Source organism: Lampris incognitus, chromosome 12 (genome assembly GCF_029633865.1).
Source record: "Lampris incognitus isolate fLamInc1 chromosome 12, fLamInc1.hap2, whole genome shotgun sequence".
NCBI lineage: Eukaryota > Metazoa > Chordata > Actinopteri > Lampriformes > Lampridae > Lampris > Lampris incognitus.
The window spans coordinates 33,769,394-33,788,037 of record NC_079222.1 but is presented as its reverse complement, the minus strand read 5'-3'; the positions used below and the strand labels follow the sequence as shown (position 1 = coordinate 33,788,037).

The following is an 18,644-nucleotide window of genomic DNA, read 5'->3' as shown; positions in this document are numbered from 1 at the left end:
TATCTTTGCCTCTTGTTTGGGGTAATTGCCCCACAGCAGAATGAAGATGGGACTGATCAGACACCTCCCTGATGGTATTGCACGATGGATGAGAATCTGCTTGTAGAATAAAAAAATGATCTAGACACTTCATTAATGAACAATTATAGGCCCATCTCAAACCTCACCTTGTTTCTGAGTAAAATCAATCAATCAGCCAACCAATCAGTCAATCAGTCAACCAATTAAGGGGTTTTCCAGCAGCTGAAAAAGTTCTTGGCACTAAACAACTGTTTTGATGTCTTCCAGTCAGGATGTCGACCACATCACAACACTGAGACTGCTCTTGTTAAGGTCTTTAATGACATTGGCTTAAACACAGACAGTGGCAGTATCTTAGGCCTGGTATTATTGGATCTCAGTGCTGTATCTGACACAGTCGACCACAACATATTACTAGACCGACTGGAAAATTGTGAGGGACTTTCTGGCACAGTAGTAAACTGGTTTGAAACCTATTTAAAAGACAGGGACTTTTAGGGTCAAAACTAAACATGGAGGGGCAGTATTCAGTTTTTATGCACCACATGTCTGGAACAAACTCCCAGAAAACTGTAGGTCAGCTGCAACTCTTTTCTTTTTAAATCAAGGCTGAAGACTTTCCTCTTTGCCGCTGCATTTTATTAAATAAATCTTGAAGCTTTTGATTTTCATGTTGCACTGCACTGTAAGTTTTACTTTCTTTTTATTTGTTTTAAATGTCTTTTTATTGCCTTATGTTGCTTCTCTTAATGCCTTTTATGTTTTATGTAAAGCACTTTGAAGTGCCTTGTTGCTGAAGTGTGCTGTATAAATAAATTTTCCTTTCCTTGCCTCAACACGTGACTGTCCACGGTGGACAAGTCAGGGTTTCCTGGAAAATTCAAGGTCTGGATATATCAACATGGAATCCTGTCTCAACTCCTCTGGCCACTGCTAATCTACAGTGTCCACTGTGTTCTCCAGATTGTTGGTGAAGATCTTACTCAAGCTCTTGACTGGCTTTTCAGTCACAGATGGAATTTGGGTGTGTCCCAAAGAGAAGCTGAACTGGTCAGTTACTCTTCCTTTCCTTAGGAACTGAGACCTGGATTTTGTGGGCTTGAAGCTAGTTTTGGCCCATGGAATGATGGGCCAAAACTGGACCTGCTGATGTAGTTGTTACCGTTAGGTCATCCATGAACATTCTGATCGGGGGTTGTTGGGTGCCAGATTTAGACCAGGGACCTCTGCACTCCACTTCCACATACTTCATAAGCATAGTCATGGCCAGCTCAAACAGGGACACAGAAATTGTGCAGCCAGTGATGATACCCTTTTTTTTGTTGTTGCTTTTATCCCCTGTTTTTCTCCCAAATTGTACTTGGCCATTTACCCTATTTTCCAAGCCGTCCCGGTCACTGCTCCACCCCCTCTGCTGGTCCATGGAGGGCTGCAGACTGCCACATGCTTCCTCCAATACATGTGGCATCACCAGCCGCTTCTTCTCACCTGACAGTGAGGAATTTCACCAGAGGGACGTAGCATGTGGGAGGATCATGCTATTCCCCCAGTTCCCCCTCCCCCCTGAACAGGCGCCCTGACCGACCAGAGGAGGCGCTAGTGCAGTGACCAGGACCGCATCTGGCTGCCCACCCGCAGACATGCCCAATTATGTCTGGAGGAATGCCCGACCAAGCCGGAGGTAACACGGGGGATTCGAACCAGCGATCCCCGTGTTGGTAGGCAATGGAATGGACCGCTACGCTACCTGGATGCCCCAGATGATACTCTTTTCTAGCCAATGCCACACTGATGGTGAGGTCCCAGAGGACACCCTCAAGCTAAATTTGTTGTAATATTCGAGGATAAGGTTTTGGATCTTCTCTGGGTTGTGGTGTCTGATCAGGGCCAATTCTACCAGCTTGTGTGGGATCGATCCGTAGGCATTAGTAAGGTCCAGCCACAACACTGCCAGATTTCCTCTGCTTTCTCGCGCCTCTCTGATCAGTTGGGTTACCACACCTCTGTGCTCTTTGCATCCTGGAACACCAGGAACTCCTCGCTTCTGCACCGAGCTGTCTTTGTAGGAGTTCTTAAGGCGAAATCCTGAGGAGCGAGATTGCTTGATGTTGCTTGTGTTCTCCTCCTTAGGAATCCACACGCCTTCTGCATATCTCCACTGCTGTGGCACCTTTCCCCTCCTCTAGATAACCCTGCAGATCTTCCAAAGGCGTTCCAGAAGCCTGGGGCACCTTTTGAAGACCTTGTATGGCACTCCACTCGGGTCTGCGGCTGAAGATGTTCTGACCTCCTTGATCTCTTTCAGTGTGGGTTCATTGATGTTCAGTAGCGTGCTCGGTTTGGGTAGGGCTATAAGGGCTGCACAGTTGCCAAGGTCTTGCTCCCTCATGCTTTCGCTGTAGGTGTTGCTAATATAGCAGTTGATCTCTTCCTCAGGGCATGACAAGTGACCACTGTGTTTCTGCCCCAGTAGCTTCTTCGTGAACCCAAATGGGTTTGCAATAAAGACACTGTACTTGCGGGCCTTTTCTTTGGCCCTCTTCCTGTGCCACTCAGCACGCCAAGGGTAATTAGCCTTCCCGTTATCATGCCTCAGAGTTATGACAAGGCTGCTTTCTTTTCCTCACTTGCCTTCCTGTACTGGCTCTTGAGTGTCCTCAGCTCTTGTCTAAGTTGAGCGATCTTAACTTCCCATCAGTTTGGATTTGCAGTAGTCTTGGTGGCCCATTGTTCCTTGATGCCGAACCTCTCCAAAGTGATGCTCATTATTAAGTTGCTCATTGTCTGGAGCCTCTGGTCTGCACCAACCTTGGCTGTTGCTTCAAGGGCTGCATCCACATCTTCATCGAACAAAACCCAACAATGTCCTAATGGTCAACTTTGGGGTGTAGCATTTATGTAGGTCTATAATTCTTTGTATATGGTCTTTATGTCTCTCTTAAACCTAATCTCATGTGATAAGAAAAAGCTGTTATTTCACAAAAAAGTGCGTAGATAGGACCTTGTTCAACCAAATCCCTCAGGATTACAAACATGCATTAAACACATCAAACCATTTGGAAATAGTTTTTAATTAACAAATAGAAATACAAAAAAACCCCCCTGTAGAACATCAGAACCCTTAACAATTAACAACAACAATTAACAATTAATATCATGTTACAGCGTTATGCCATCCATGTCAGCCAATAATGGAGAAATGTCTGGCTGAGTCCTTCCCCAGTCCTGCCCCTGCCCGCCGCTGCTGAAGCTCCAAATATTCACTGTTGATTGCTACCGAAGCTCCAGATTCTAAAAAAAATGATATTCGGAACAACCGTAGAATATGCAAATGCCTCAGTCCCCCCCCCCCACCCAGAGCTATTCTCCAATAATATGCCTCAAGATTACGAAATTGTGCCATGTCTCTGTTAAACCTAATTCCATATATGTCATTAAATAGCATGTGGTTAGACACTAATTTCTCCTGTAATTGATATTTTGTCAAAACGTCATATGGGAGTTTCAGCATTGCCATATAAGAGCATCTGATCCACCCATATGGGTGAGATATGTATGCTTTATCTCCACAAACCCACCAAATATCTTTAAAGTTACCTAGAGACGTATTTGCAGGCACGGTCCAGTTAACTACATGTAGGTTTACACTCATCCTGCGATCTGGGAAATCAAATGTGAAGATTGCATGATGTGAATTGCCGCAAAAATAACCACGATAATTCCACGAATAGACATGTTACAGGCAGTGATTCGGGTACCGTTTCTAAGATCGAAGGCCATATACTGGGAGATGGAACTCTTATCTATACAGCGACAGCCAGTCTGGCTTACAGAATGGGTCATTTGTTGAAGCCAGATCTTTCTACTTGCCCATGGGTCTGCAGTTTGCCTCACTGAGGCATCAAAACCAAAAGCTTTTCATCGTCTCCCATTTACACTGCTCGTGTATGTCATTTATCACAACAGTCTCAGTCAAGTCCTTATCAAGTCAAGTCAGTTTTATTTGTATAGCCCAGTATCACAAATACAAATTTGCCTCAAGGGGCTTTACAGCAACACAACATCCTGTCCTTAGACCATTGCATCGGCTAAGGAACAACTCCCTAAAAAAACCCTTTAACAGGGAGGAAAAATAGGAACAAACCTCAGGGAGAGCAACAGAGGAGGGATCTCTTTCCCAAGACTGACAACACCGATGTAGTGAATTCGGGGAGGAGTCAGGAAATGCCACAGCCGGGATGCGAACCCGGGTCTCCTGCACCACGAGCGACTACGTTAACCAGTTGACTAAAGGGTCCAACCCTTACCATAGAATGAGAAACTTCCTAGTCCTACAATAGTCAGTATCGTCAATCCTACAGTCAATGAGAAGAACCCCCGCACTTCTCTGTCGCCTCCGTACTCCTTCTCTCCAACTGGGGTCTCCCCCCTTGGAGACTTTACCTTGTGGCAGTGGTTCAGATAGATCCATGGAGTCATGTCCTTCACCTTCACCACTGTGGGAGTACTGAAAATAACATTGAAGGGACCCATTTGTCGTGGTTCTCTCTATTTTCACTTGAAGACCTTCATGTACACCAGATTTCCAGGCATTGCCTGTCCAGGCATTGCCTGTTTTTCCTGGGATTCCACTGGCGGCCCTTGTGCTTGTTGTACCTGTGGAATTCACAGCTCTGGTTAGACATTTCAAATACACACCCATCTTCTTCATACAGTGCCACGGAAGAAAAGACTCTTTCTGGTCTCTTGAGGGGCACAATACTCGCCACAGGGAAGTGGCGAGTATTGGCAAATAACAACAAAGGGGCACAGTCCTTGGTCTACCACAAACAATCTCATGAGGTGTTGGATAAGTTTCTCCATGGCTACTATTTTTCATAGCTATTAGTGCTAAAGGGAAACACGTAACCCAATCTAATCCTGTTTCGGCACATGCTTTTGACAGTTTTTGTTTCAGGTTCCCATTGTATTTTTCCACCAACCTAGCTGAGTAAGGGTGGTATGCTGTGCTGAATTTTTGATCAGTCCCCAAGCATTTACAAATCTCTCTAATGTCTTTGGCCGTGAAGTGGACACTGCTATCACTGGACGATTGTTGGGAAATTCCAAACAGAGTGAAAATGTCCCTCACCAAGTGTTTTACGACCAATTTAGAGTACGCATGGGCTGTTGGAAACACTTTCACCTATTCAGTAAAACAATAGATTATGACGAGACAGTGACACTTGCCTTGTTTGTGCTCAGTCATATCATGTAAATCCTCATAAGCTGAGAAAAAGGACCCATTGGACATGGAATCTTTCTGGGTATGGTGGGAATTCTCTTTTTGATGTTATTTTTCTGACAAATTTGGCACTTGTAAATAAAATTTTGAACATGATCTGTGACCCAGGGTATTAACCAATCAGAACATAAATTTTCTATCATCTCCCCCCTTGCTGAATGACAAACACTGTGCCTCTAGAATGTCATTCAGAGGGACATCTGAGGTATCAGTGACTGGACAGAAATTTGCCAAGGGCACAGATGGGCGTTCAGCTGCTGCTTTAGCTGTTGTCAAACTGATGTGTGGTGAGCATTCTGGCACAAAATGGCTGCCGTGCATCGTCCAGGTGAGTGCTACATATCATTGGTGGTTGAGATGAGTTTCCCCCCTTCTCTGTGAAGCGCTTTTGGTATCTAGATAAAGTGCTATATAAATATAATCCATTGTTATTATTATTATTATTATTATTATTAAATCTGCATGTCTATTCCCTGTTGCCGCAATGTTGATACCTTTGGTATGATTGGCACACTTTATTATTGCCAGCTCTGAAGGTAAATGCGTAGCTTGTAGCAACTCTTTAACCAATTGGGCATGCTGATCAGTGTACCTGCTGCAGTCAGGTAATCCCTAGCACCCCACATACCTGACCAACAACACACAATCCCACATGCATAGGCAGAATAATTGTAAATATTAACCCCCCCCCCAGTAAACGTGCATTGGAGTGCAATCAACTCTGCCATTTGTGCACTTTAGTAGGGAGCTAGAGGGTTACTTTCCCTCACAACATAACAGTTGGTATCAGTCAATTCAACAACAGCATACGCAACCCTTCTCTGTTCTGTGTCCAGGTCGCTAGAGGCGGAACCATCTACAAAAAATGTGCTGTCAGGATTTGGCATAGGGTTCTAGTGCAAGTCTGGCTGCACTTGTTTGTCACACAGCTGGGCAGTTTCCTCGTCTGCTGTTGTCAGCAGTTCAGCTGGGTTAACCATCGTACATCGAGTAATTGTCAATTCAGGTCTGGACAGCAGAATTTCATAGCCGCTCAACCTTCTCTGGGTTATGGCCAACTTCCTGCTGCTGAGTCTACATCATGTAACACATACAGGGTGGTTGGGTGCCCAAGTGTCACTGGTGATGAGTTGTCCACACCAAACGTTGCTGCTGCCAATACTCTTTCACAGCTCTGAAGTCCTCTTTCCACTCCATCTAGACGTGTGCTGTAGTATGATACTGTCTTATATTGAGCAGTGTACTTCTGTGCCAAAACTGTATTCGCAAACCACTTTTTCTCCACTCAGAACATCAGAACAGGTAGAAATGTTTTGTATAGTATGATAGGCCCAAAGCTGGGGTGCCTTGTAGGGCGTTTTTCCAAGTCTGTAAATGCATTTTTGTTTGGTTGCTCCATGTCAGCTGGTCGCATCCTGAGCCTTTTAAACACATGTCTCTGGCCTGGCCATTTCCTGATTATCACAGATGTATTGTCTATAGTAGTTCGTTAAGCCAAGGAAACTTTGCATGTCCTTCATGGTTCTGGGTAGCTGACAGTCTCGGATTTTCTGTACTCTGTCTGGTGGAAGACTTTTCTCTCCAGTTTTCAGGACGTATTCCAAGTACACAACGTCGGCTTGCCACGATTGTACTTTTTGCTAACTGACTTTGTGTCCTTTTCCTGCCAGCTGTTTTAACAAGCCAGCAACCATACCAACATGTGCTCTGGTTCTGCTGAATGAAGGAAGCTGTGTGGCTTAGGTGTGGGCCTGGCAAGTAATTGGATTGGAGCCTCCTGGGAAAACTGAGTTTCTGCTGGAAGTGGTGTTTGTGGGCCAGTAGGGGACAGTCTTCCCTCTGGCCCTAATAAAACAACAACAACAAATCTCAGTGCCCCAGTGAAGTGATGGGGACACTGCTGTTGGAGATGTCGTCCTTTGGATGAGACGTTACCGGGGGGGCAGTCTTATCAAGAAAGGGCCGGTGTGGGTGCAGGTCTTTGTTCCAACCAAGCAGTTACAAGTTCCTCAGCAAAGACTCTACTAGTTGATTAGCGGGATCAGGTGTGTAACTGTGAGGTTGGACCAAAAAGCTGCACCCACACCGGCCCTTTCTGGATAAGATTGCCCACCCCTGCGTTAAACCGAGGTCCTTCCTCACTGTGGTCATTAAAGATCCCATAGCACTATTGCAAAGTGTAGGGGGTCCCCAAGTTTCCTGGCAAAATTCCCAGCTTGGCTCTCTCCATCTGGCCACCTAATCATCCCCCCGTGTAATTCCTCCCTCTCCAACTCAAGCTGATGTGTGGTGAGCATTCTGGCACAAAATTGCTGCTGTGCATCACCTAGGAGGGTGCTACACATTCGTGGTGTTTGAGGTGAGTTTCCCCCCTTCACTGCCAAGTGCTTTGGGTGAGAAGATGTAGCACTATATAAACGTACTCCATTATCATTATTACACTCATTTTTTGACATTTTTCCAAAGTGTCTGAGCACAGTAGCAAATCATCAACGTATTGAATGATGGTACTTCCTGCAGGCAGGTGTATGTCATCTAGATCTCTCCAGACCATTGCATTAAAAATTGTTGGAGATTCTTTGTAGCCCTGTGCCAGTATATTGTTGGTTTTTGTAGGTGAAAGCGACCAAAGGCTGAGAGTTGGCATGTAATGGCACACTGAAGAAAGCTGAACCCAAGTCGATCACGGAGTAAAATCTGGTGGAGGCTGGTATGATTATGAGGATGGTAAACGGGTTGGGAACAATGGGAAAGTCGGCAATCACCTGGGAATTCAAAGCTCTCAAATCTTGGACCATCCTCCATCGGCCTGGGGTGTGATAAAGACTTGTTGCAGGGTAGATGACTCCTGCCGCTAAAATTCTTCAGTTGTTTGTTTTATGCAATCTTCAGCTTCCTGAGACATAGGTACTGTTTTTATTGTAGGCCCATCACTCCTGGTTTCAGCACAACTTTGAGTGGTGTGAGTGCAACAGGGTTATCAAATCAGTCTCATAAACTCGGTCTCATAAATGTATTAACCATTAATTTTGGTGTTCAATAGTTATAACATAACCATTCAAGTTGATGGAATAATCAATGCTGTACCAACTGGAGTACTTTGATTGGCAGAGGATGGCTTCACTGAATATTTTCACAAAAGAGTCAGGACAACGACTTACTTCAATGAAAACAATGTTTTTAGAACAGTCAATAGTAAGAAAATCGATTCATACCAATCAGTTACAATCAATAACTGAGCAGCAATGTGATGATCAAGACACTAAGGGTGACATGAGGAAACGAGGATGTGCAAATATGGGAACTATTTGTAGGAGGGGGTATTGTAAGTATGGGGTGCATGTTAGTTAGAGGGAGAGTGTGTGTGTGTGTGTGTGTGTGGTTGTGTGTGTATTTGGGTACCAAAAGGGGGAGTGTATGTGGGTGTATTTGTGTGTACAAATGTGTTATTGCGTGGGTGGATGTGAGCGCGCTGAAAGTAGGTGTTTGTGAGAGACCTGAGGCTGCTGTCTGATTGGCTTCTTCAGATTTTCCAGGGGGCGCAGTTCTGTGCGCCCCAGACACTCCCACTTTTATTAGCAGCGAATTGGTATTGTTTTAATGGTTTTTGATCTAATATGATTGGACAATTGTTGTGGCTGTCAATCATGTTCACACCCACCACCACGCCTCGTCTCAACTGTCAATCATCCACCGTCTTCGAACACTGATAGAATCTATAGGCTACATTGTCCTTCTTAATAACTCTATGACTGTGTGGACATTAAAGCTGCTGTCAGGTGTGCTGCACCAAGGTAAATTGAGCCCCCCCCCCCCAAAAAAAGCACCAGCCGCCACTGGTAACAAGGGAAGATTCAAACAAAAGAAAAATGGAAAAACGAAAACGAACAATCGGCCTATGTAACACTTCCTATGTTAACCTCTGTTAATCTTCCTATATGTATCTAGATCACAGATGATCTCAATTAACGACACTTTTCTCACGTGAACTGATTCGACCATCCAATGAAATTAACTCTTCCACTAAAACACTAAGGCTAAATCTTGAAACTACACCATTAAGACTAACTATGCATCGACGTTTAAGAAATAAAAGGGATCTGGTTGCCTCCTCTTTCTCTGAAAACTGCGTGGTTTGTAGGAAAAGTTAAGCGGTAGTTGCAGGCGGTTAGCAGATGACCAAGACTAGGTTATCTTCCCATAAAACCGGGCTCAGCGGTAATGTGAAGTCATGTGGTCCTTTGTTCTCGTGGTCCTGCAGGAGAGGATATTTCTAAATGTGTGGTGTGCACAGTTCTGCACGCAAGAGAGCGAAGTTTGATTCCGCCATGGTTTTAAGGGCAAAATCACATCACTGGATACAATACTGTTATATCCAATAATGTTACAGTGAAAGGCGAAGCATGGGTGGAGATCACCTGTGAGGTTGAGCAGGGAGTTATGGTTATTGTAGTCCACGGGCAGCGCTTTTCCCTACACTGGTCCTGCTGATTTTATGAGACCAACATTATGTTCACTTTTTGCCCATAGACACTCGGGCACATCTTTCAGTATTTCCGCATCTTCCTCTGGCTAGACCATGAAGCGTTTCATTGCAAGTCGGTGGCTTTCTGCTGTAGAAGGAACAGTCACTCTGGCTGAGATTTTGAAATCCCCATTTCTGTTCTTCATCAGTCCTGGAATGTCTGTTTCTATGAAATCTGTGGCCAATAATCTTTTCACCCTGGCTCCCATATCTTTGGCCTGGTAGCCATCAACCTCTAATATGTGGTACTGCAGTATCTATTAGCATATTGCTGATAGACATCCTTCTTTTCTGATGTACGTAGATGTCACAGGTAGTCAATGTTCCTCTTTTCCTGTTCAGATTTTCTTTGAAATCAGGAGCATACGCAAAATTGGTTCCATCTTGTTCGTAATTGACTGCAATGATGTTCAGACTTGGGTCATTTTTCCTGTGGCTGTGATAACATCTCAACATGTTATTTCTTTGTGGTCGTATATCCATGCCAACCATATGTCTTTCTTCTTTCGTTCTTTGTCATCTTGAATGCTAGCTGGACCACTGGATTCTCCTGGGCCTCTTCAGAATCTTCCTCTCCCTGTTTTTGAAAAGAATCTGGTCATCCTCTTCCTCAGCCTCTCCTATTAGTCCACTGGTTGAATTTTGCGGAACAGGGACAGTTCCTGGCCATATGACCAACCTCATTACAGCGCCAGCACACAACATCAGCTTGTCTTGGATTGCCCTGCACGTGGGCTCCTCTTCCTCCTCTGTTATTGTAAAATCTTTGTCCCTTTTGGCTTGGTCCAGTCCCATTGGTAAATATCTGCACCAATTTTAGCGATTGAGGTGACCATTCCCATGCTTGGGGTGATGACTGCATCTGCCGTGGAGTCTATTATGTCAATGGTTGGGGTGGAGGCATAGTTTGTTGAGGTTGCTGTGGAATAACTGCCCCTTTGGTTGTATTATTTTTATCCTTGTCTTTTTCCTTCTCTTTTTCCTCTCTTGCAATTTGTGATGTTAGGCAGTTTAGAGTACATCAGTTCCATGTCAGTTCCAGACCATGGTACATATTTTGCTTGTGGGCCGTTTGTATGTGGTGACACCAATAGTGGAGCAATGACCGCTTCACCATAATGTTGCTCAGGGAACTTGGCTGGTCTCCAGCTTGTATCGTACCTGTCCGGGTCTTTTCTCATTCAATTTGACTGTCTCAAAAATCTGATAATTTCCAGGTGAGTCTGGACATTTTCAGACATAGAAAGGTGTCTTTGAATGTCAGCCATATTGTCGTCTTATTCTCTGGTCCAATCTTCAGTCTGTCGACCCCTTTCTCTTTTGTTGTGTGTGTGTTCGTCCATGTGAGGGTATGGTTTTGCAAGTGAGTCACTAATTCATTTTCTTGCTTCTCCATCACCATGTCTAGATTATCTTCTACTCGTTCAAGGTTGACAGTCCCGCCTACTTTGTATCGACATCCCACAGGACCAGGGAGGGATTCAGATGATTTTGTCCACCAACTGCATCCACCGTTTCCATATTCAACCCTCATCTTACCTTCTGTGGTGGGGTCCTTCTGTCTGTCCCTGCCATGGAGATATTAAGCTGTATATTCATCTTCCTTTTTCCGTTTTTCCCGGTCAGCTGTTTGTCGAAGTAAGATTGACGCCATACTCCCTACTCTCGAGAAGTCGTTGGAATTACTTCCACTTGCGTCAGACAGGGAACAGTTCACTTTAGGTAGAGGGTGGTCCTTGGGTGTCGGCGTAGTTGGTTGAACTGGGCTCAATTGAATTTGGCCTTGTAGGTTGCCCTCAAACTGAAGGGTTGACACAGATGTCTTCATATCATATCCTCGCAGGGATGCCAAGCTTGGGTATATCTCTACATATGCTGAAGGCGTTTCAGGTGGTGCCGTTGGTTCTGGCTTATTTTGATCAGTGTCAGTGACAAGAGGTGATGTCACATGAGGCTGATCCTTACATGGTTTGTGGTTTCTATGAACCTCAGGTTTCCTTTTTGCCAAGGCTAGATGATGTGAAATTTATTTTCTTAATTTCCAGTACCGATAGCGGAACCGGTAACATCGGATCTTATCAATACTACGGTCTTTAGCACCGGTGCCCATTTAATACTGGGTTTCGGTACCCATTCCTACTTATCGTTTACTGTAACGGTGTCTTTAGGAGTGTCAGCGTTTGCCGAATTAAAAATATCGTTATCTGCCATAGGAGACACCCCTAGTTTTTGTTTTTGTTTTTTTGTCATTGTTTTTTTTCCCGATTTGTTTTTTTTACTGTAGTTCTGTATGCATTATTATGACTATTATTATCTTCCATCTATCCATTATCCAAACCACTTGTCCTGCTCAGGGTGACGGAGTTGCTGGAGCCTTTCCCAGCAGTCATTGGGGGGGCAGGTGGGGAAACACTTTGGACGGGCTGCCAGTCTGTCACAGGGGTTAATTATTATTATTATTATTGTTGTTGTTGTTGTTATTATTGTTATCATTATTGTTATCTATGTTCAATGAGTACGATTATTTCTATTGGTAATGTGATAATAATAAAAAGTAGCAAAAGAAAAGTAAAATAAAAACTACCCAAAAAGTACAAATAATTCAACTTAATAAAAAAATAAAATAAAGGAATATGCGTTGGTATTGTGCTCAGTCAAGATCCTCAGAAAGTCTAAAAAGGCCTTTAAGATGTGACGTGACGGAGGATTGTTATTGGGGGATTAAACTTTCAGTGAGTGCGAGGTAATAAACGCCAATGTCTCAATCAGAAATAAACGCCTAGTTAAAATAACCGAGATTACCGAGGGAATAAAATATAAAATGTAAACTAGTAAATGCTTGAAACGAAATCAATAAAATAAACCACTTAGAGAAATAATACTACAGTAATGAGGAGAAACTGAGTAGCATCGGCTATACAACAAAAGACAGTGTCTGCTGGCAGTGACTGCTTGCACTCCAAAGCACAGGTCTCAGAAAGACACGCAGAACCACGGTGTCCCTCTTCTCCCAACTTTATTCTTCCCCCTATGCTTCTGTTCTTTTTCCTTTTTTTCTTCTGGCACACTTTTTTGAAAAATTATTATTTTTTCAGCATTTGACATGCAATATCCTAGCACGCTCCAGGGTAGACTCCGCCCCCCCGAACAACCCTGGCAGACACCTCCCAAAAGCTGTCAGGTGACCCCAGAGGACAGCTGAACCAGCACACACAGCCTGACTACACAATCAGAGAAAAAAGATAAATGGGAGCAGCGTCCTCCATCCCTACCGAGAGCAAAAATGTACACACACAAATAAGTAGACGCAACTAAGAAAGAAAAGACGCATATAAAAATGGGACCTGGACACACACAAAAAAAGAAAACCCTCACAAACACCCCCTATACAGAGATGAAGTGCACACAAGGCAGTATTATGTACATTTCAACGACGCACTCTTTCAGTGGTGAAAGCATGGCCGTATATTAAACGTGGTGACACACCACTTATTAGGCTTTTTTTTTGGACCCCCCCCCCTTTCTCCCCAATTGTATCTAGCCAATTACCCCACTCTTCCGAGCCGTCCCGGTCGCTGCTCCACCCCCTCTGCCGATCCGGGGAGGGCTGCAGACTACCACATGCCTCCTCCCATACATGTGGAGTCACCAGCCGCTTCTTTTCACCTGACAGTGGGGAGTTTCGCCAGGGGGATGTAGTGCGTGGGAGGAGCCCGCTATTCCCCCCAGGTCCCCCTCCCTCCTGAACAGGCGCCTCAACCGACCAGAGGAGGCGCTAATGCAGCAACCGGGACACTTACCCACATCTGGCTTCCCACCTGCAGACACTGTCAGTTGTGTCTGTAGAGACGCCCGACCAAGCAAGAGGTGACAATGGGATTTGAACCGCCGATCCCCATTTTAGTAGGCAACGGAATAGACCGCCATGCTACCCAGATGCCCTAGTGTTTCATTTATCGTTAGACTTAAGGATGGATGTATTTGACCCCTAAGCAATTTTTCCTCCCACCCATTTGTCGCTAGCCGGGCAGTTTGAGTGGAAACAGGACAGCCCCCAGGGGGAGCCACATTTGGTTCTGCTGTCCAGTTGAAGGGCCACCCGGGGACTGAGGAGATCTACTTGGGCTCTATTGGTAGCACTGGATGGGGTAGATATTGCTGGAATGATGTGAAACCATGCTGGATTTCTTTCTCTCTCTCTCTCTCTCTCTCTCTCTCTCTCTCTCTCTCTCTCTCTCTCTCTCTCTCTCTCTCTCTCTCTGTTTGTCTGTGTACCTGTTTCTCATCTCTGGCTTGCTGAGAGACAACAATGCTTGAAGAGCGTTGTGTTGCAAGTTGGATGTTGGAAGTACTCGAAAGGTGTTTCCAGGTGTTTTCTTGTTTGGAAAACAAACCAGCGGTATTCATATTTTTGCATTTATGGTATTGAGATAATTATATGTCACTTGGTTTAATCCTCCCCTTCCCTGGATCTCTCTCTTTTGTCTTTCTCCCAGGCGCCCATCATACCTATTGTGTTCTCCTCATACAGAAGCTTTTACTTACGAAAAGAAAAGCAGTTCAAATCTGGTAAACACATTTTTCTTGTTTTTTTATGTTATTTATAAATAACATTATATTATCCCTTTGGTGATAAGTGTAGATAGTATAATGGCACGTATATTTTATTTGATATATTTATTATTTAATTTACATTAGTTATTTAATTATATATTCAATTTTTATATTAATTTGAATTAATTTATATTAATTTATATATTTTAGTGCTTGGCCACCTGATATTGTGCTTACATTTAGAAATTGCTGTTTTATGCCTCAACAGGAACCATTAGGTTGAAGATCCTCCCGAAGATTGAGACGAAAGGGATGACAACGGAGGATGTGACGTTCCTCTCCGACAAGTCTTTCAACTTGATGCGCTCCGCCTTCCTTGATGTTTCTGACTCCACAACCCAGAGTAACGGGCCCTCATGCCACTGAACATTGAACACTCTCCCGACCCCCCCCCCTTCTCCTACGTCCCTGTCTGACCCCATTCTTCCCCTAAACTCAACCCCTTCGGTGTCTGTTACCTGGCCAGGAAACGACATGACACAGGTCTGTCATGAAATATATCTTGTCTACTCGACATCTGGTCCAGTCTGCCTCTAGCCTGACCCATACAGCACAGTCAGTCCCGACCCTCACTGTGTCTGCAGAAGCCACAGCAGCAGTGCTGCTCTGCAAGCTGTGAGTGGAGTGACGGACGGCAAGCCGAACAGTATGGATGTGCATTCTTCTTGCATGCCTTTTGGATAGCTTAGTCCATATTCATCCTTGGTTTCTTCATTTGCTTTAAAAACCTGCCTTTTATTGTCTTACTCAGTGGTCTTTTGTTTTTTCGTGTGCCTTTTTTTATCGTTTTGTCTTTTTCTCTTCTGTTCAGCCAATAAACCTAGGCATTTTTTCTCATTTGGTCATAGGCTTAAATGTCATTGGATATTTGTGTTCCTTTCATGCTGCCTTAGTTATCTTAAGTAGCGCACATACACACAGACTTAGACACATACAAAATACGCTTAATTTTCCTTGCCTGTTTCCTTTTATTGTATTCACCACGTCTGCATTCCAGTCTCTTGTCATTTTTCTGAAAGACAAGAGGAGCAGGGTCTTCAGGAGAAGTAGTGGAGGTGAGCGGTTGATGATAAAGGTTGACCAGGGACTTTATCGATGTACCTACATGAACTTAACTCCATGTCCATATTGGTTTTTCAGCTCCCTGACCAATAGCTCAGCGGCATATTATATGATATCAAACAGCAAAGGGATAAAAGTTGACAATGTATAACAATAGCACCCCTTTTTGTCTGTCTGAATTTGGGGACTTTCTTCCTATTTTTTTCTCCCTGTTAAAGGGTTTTTTTAGGGAGTTGTTCCTTATCTGATGCGAGGGTCTAAGGACAGGATGTTGTGTTGCTGTAAAGTCCACTGAGGCAAATTTGTAATTTGTGATGATGGGCTATACAAATAAATTTGACTTGACTTGACTTGACTTGACGCGAGTTGACTCGACTTGAGTTGACTCAACTTGACTTGAGTTACCAATTTTCAATGTTGCGCGTGTCTGGCGACCACCATATGTCCTTTTTGATTTGACTTGCTTCCGCGTAGATGAGAAATGTTCTGTGTGGGACACTGGAGCAAGTGTCCTCTGGCTGTATTCTTTATTTTTGCTGTATATTTATTTCCACATTTGATGGTCTTGCTTTATTCTAAAACAAGACCACACGTTTCACTCCTCAGAGAAGACCCCCATAAGTGAACCTTATGTGTCAAAGACGATTTCATAAAGTGCAATGTCCAACTGTTCTAACATTACTGTTCCAAAGTGCAAGCTACCTGCTGTGCCATGTCCAAGTGTTTTTTGTGTGGCGTTTTATATGAGCTCATTGTTTCAAAACAGTCTGCTTGATCAGTTAGTTTCGGATTTTATCTCTTCTTTTTACTGTTCCTTTAAAAAGACAACAGTAGTATTCTTGCTGTGGGTCAGCGGCAAGAAACATGAAGAGGTTCTAGATGTGTCCTCGTTTGACTTAGGTGTTTTTTTATGTTTCTTATCTGTTGAACCTTCACTAATTACTAACAAACACAGCTTGCTCCAGTCTACATCTCAGAGTTAAATCCTTCAATCTTGACTTTGTCGATTCAAAATTATGTAGGAAGTCTAATAATGCCTACACTACAGGGAATTTTAAAACGTGGGATAAATCATGCATAAATGACATCATTGGGCTACATTGTGGTAAAACTATCACATAAGCTTATAGGTAAATAGTTGATTCAATGAGGAAATGAGGATTCAGTGAGGAAATTATGGCCTTAAGTTTGAGTTAGTTTGTGTACTTGGTCACTAAGCAGTTGCTTTTCCATGACAATCTTGTTTTTTTGGACTATGTGTTGACTGATAGATAAGCAGATATAACTGATAGTTTAATCATTGGTAATACCAGCCTTTTATTAAGCTACATCCAGGTCTTGACATTTCACGTTGCTCACTGCCTTTACTCTTAAGTTTGCAAATGGGAGTTATACCTGCAGCTTTTTTTGCCCATCAAACACCATCTGAGAATGTATTTCAGAATTCAGGATATTTGTGTACTACTAATAATGGCGTCTAACTATTTTGTTATTTTGAAGTTATTGTGTTCAAATGTGATTTTGTTTTGCATATTGTCCAGGAAATGTGTTTCTCACACCACCAAGCTGAGTGTTTACTTTCTCCCTAGAGTGATCTGTTGTGCACACAAACCTTCTGAGGAGCCCATCGTAGAAGAAACAATGGACTCGTCACGGTTCTGCCCCTAAGCTCTTCATGGTTGTATGACAGCAGTAGTTTTAGTGGTATCTTCCCGGCTCCCGGATTCCAGGCTTAAGTACAAATGAAGGTTTCATTTATCTTCAGGGCCATGATATGGAGAATATGTCCAAGTTAATAGTAGCTAATCTGTGTTTGTTTTTTTTCTCCTCATGATATATATTGGCTTATATTATGCTTATTTTTTAAAGCGCAAGTTTAACTTGAGCGGCGTATGGTTTGAATTTTAAACATTATTATTAAACCAAATTATGTCTTCAAAATTAGAAATTTGCTAATTTTGTTGATCGAGGTTATTATCCATTTGCCTTTTTTTTTTAGTAGTACAAATTTGTGATTTGTTGGACTTCACCTCATGGGCTTAAAATGATGGTGGCTAAAAGGCTCTGCAACAACCCTGTTGATTGATTAGGCTGTTGACAAATAGATGATATCTAAGATATTGGAAAAGATTAAAAGTATTCTAAAACTAAATAAAGCACTCTTATGTTGCTTTCAGACGTTGTATATTTGGGATAGGGCGAGAGGGGGGGGGTGTTGTGAGGTTAAAATCCTCTGAACTATCACCAAAGCTACTGAAGTGTGATTTGGTGATAGCTTTAGATGGATTTGAGAAGAAGAGCTGGCAGAAGCATCTTGTCCGACATCCTGCTGAGCCTTGTATGTGTGTGGTCCCCTTGTGTGAGTACATGCACAAACGGTACAGGAGCTCACTGTAGTATCTTGATTTAATATTAATGATGTAGTGTTCCTGATTTCACAAACTATGGGTACATTTGTTTGAATGCCTTGGAAAAGAATAAAGTCATTCTTTATTTCTTAAGCTTGTGCACTTCCAATACCTGCTCGGCCTTTTATTCCCCACCTGGATGTCTACTGCAACCACAAAGCATCCTTTGCTTGCTCACTGCAGGCCTACATAGTACTATATTAAGCTAATTTCTCTGTCAAGGGGCATCTGGGTGGCGTGGCGGTCTATCCCGTTGCCTACCAACAAGGCGATCGCCGGTTCGAATGCTACCTCCGGCCTGGTGGGGCGTCCCTACAGACACAATTGACCGTGTCTGCCGGTGGGAAGCCGGATGTAGGTGTGTGTCCTGGTCGCCGCACTAGCGCCTCCTTTGGTCGGTCAGGGAGCCTGTTAAGGGGGGTGGTGAGGGGGAAATCGGGAGGAATAGCGTGATCCTACATCCCCCTGGCGAAACTCCTGACTGTCAGGTGAAAAGAAGCGGCTGGCGACTCCATATGTATCAGAGGAGGCACGTGGTAGTCTGCAGCCCTCCCCGGATCGGCAGGGTGGGGGGGGGGGAACAGCGACCGGGACGGCTTGAAAGAGTGGAGGTAATTTACAATTTGGGGGAAAAAGGGGGTGGGGGAAATCCCCCCCAAAATAAAATGTCTCTGTCAGTACAGAACACATTTTAGGCGTGGTTGCAAGTAAACATAGATTTCACTTGACA

The 18,644-nt window shown here is 43.8% G+C and overlaps 1 protein-coding gene across 1 annotated transcript in view; it reads left to right on the top strand.

Annotated features, from left to right (window-relative positions):
• Positions 1 to 18,007, top strand: part of agpat2 (1-acylglycerol-3-phosphate O-acyltransferase 2 (lysophosphatidic acid acyltransferase, beta)) — a 70,209-nt gene extending 52,202 nt beyond the window's left edge. The window contains exons 5-6 of the mRNA XM_056290749.1: positions 14,327 to 14,399; positions 14,653 to 18,007. Coding sequence (XP_056146724.1) covers positions 14,327 to 14,399; positions 14,653 to 14,810 — 231 coding nt within the window. The 3' untranslated portion in view covers positions 14,811 to 18,007. The remainder of the gene's footprint in view (positions 1 to 14,326; positions 14,400 to 14,652) is intronic.
• Positions 18,008 to 18,644: the final 637 nt, after the last annotated feature.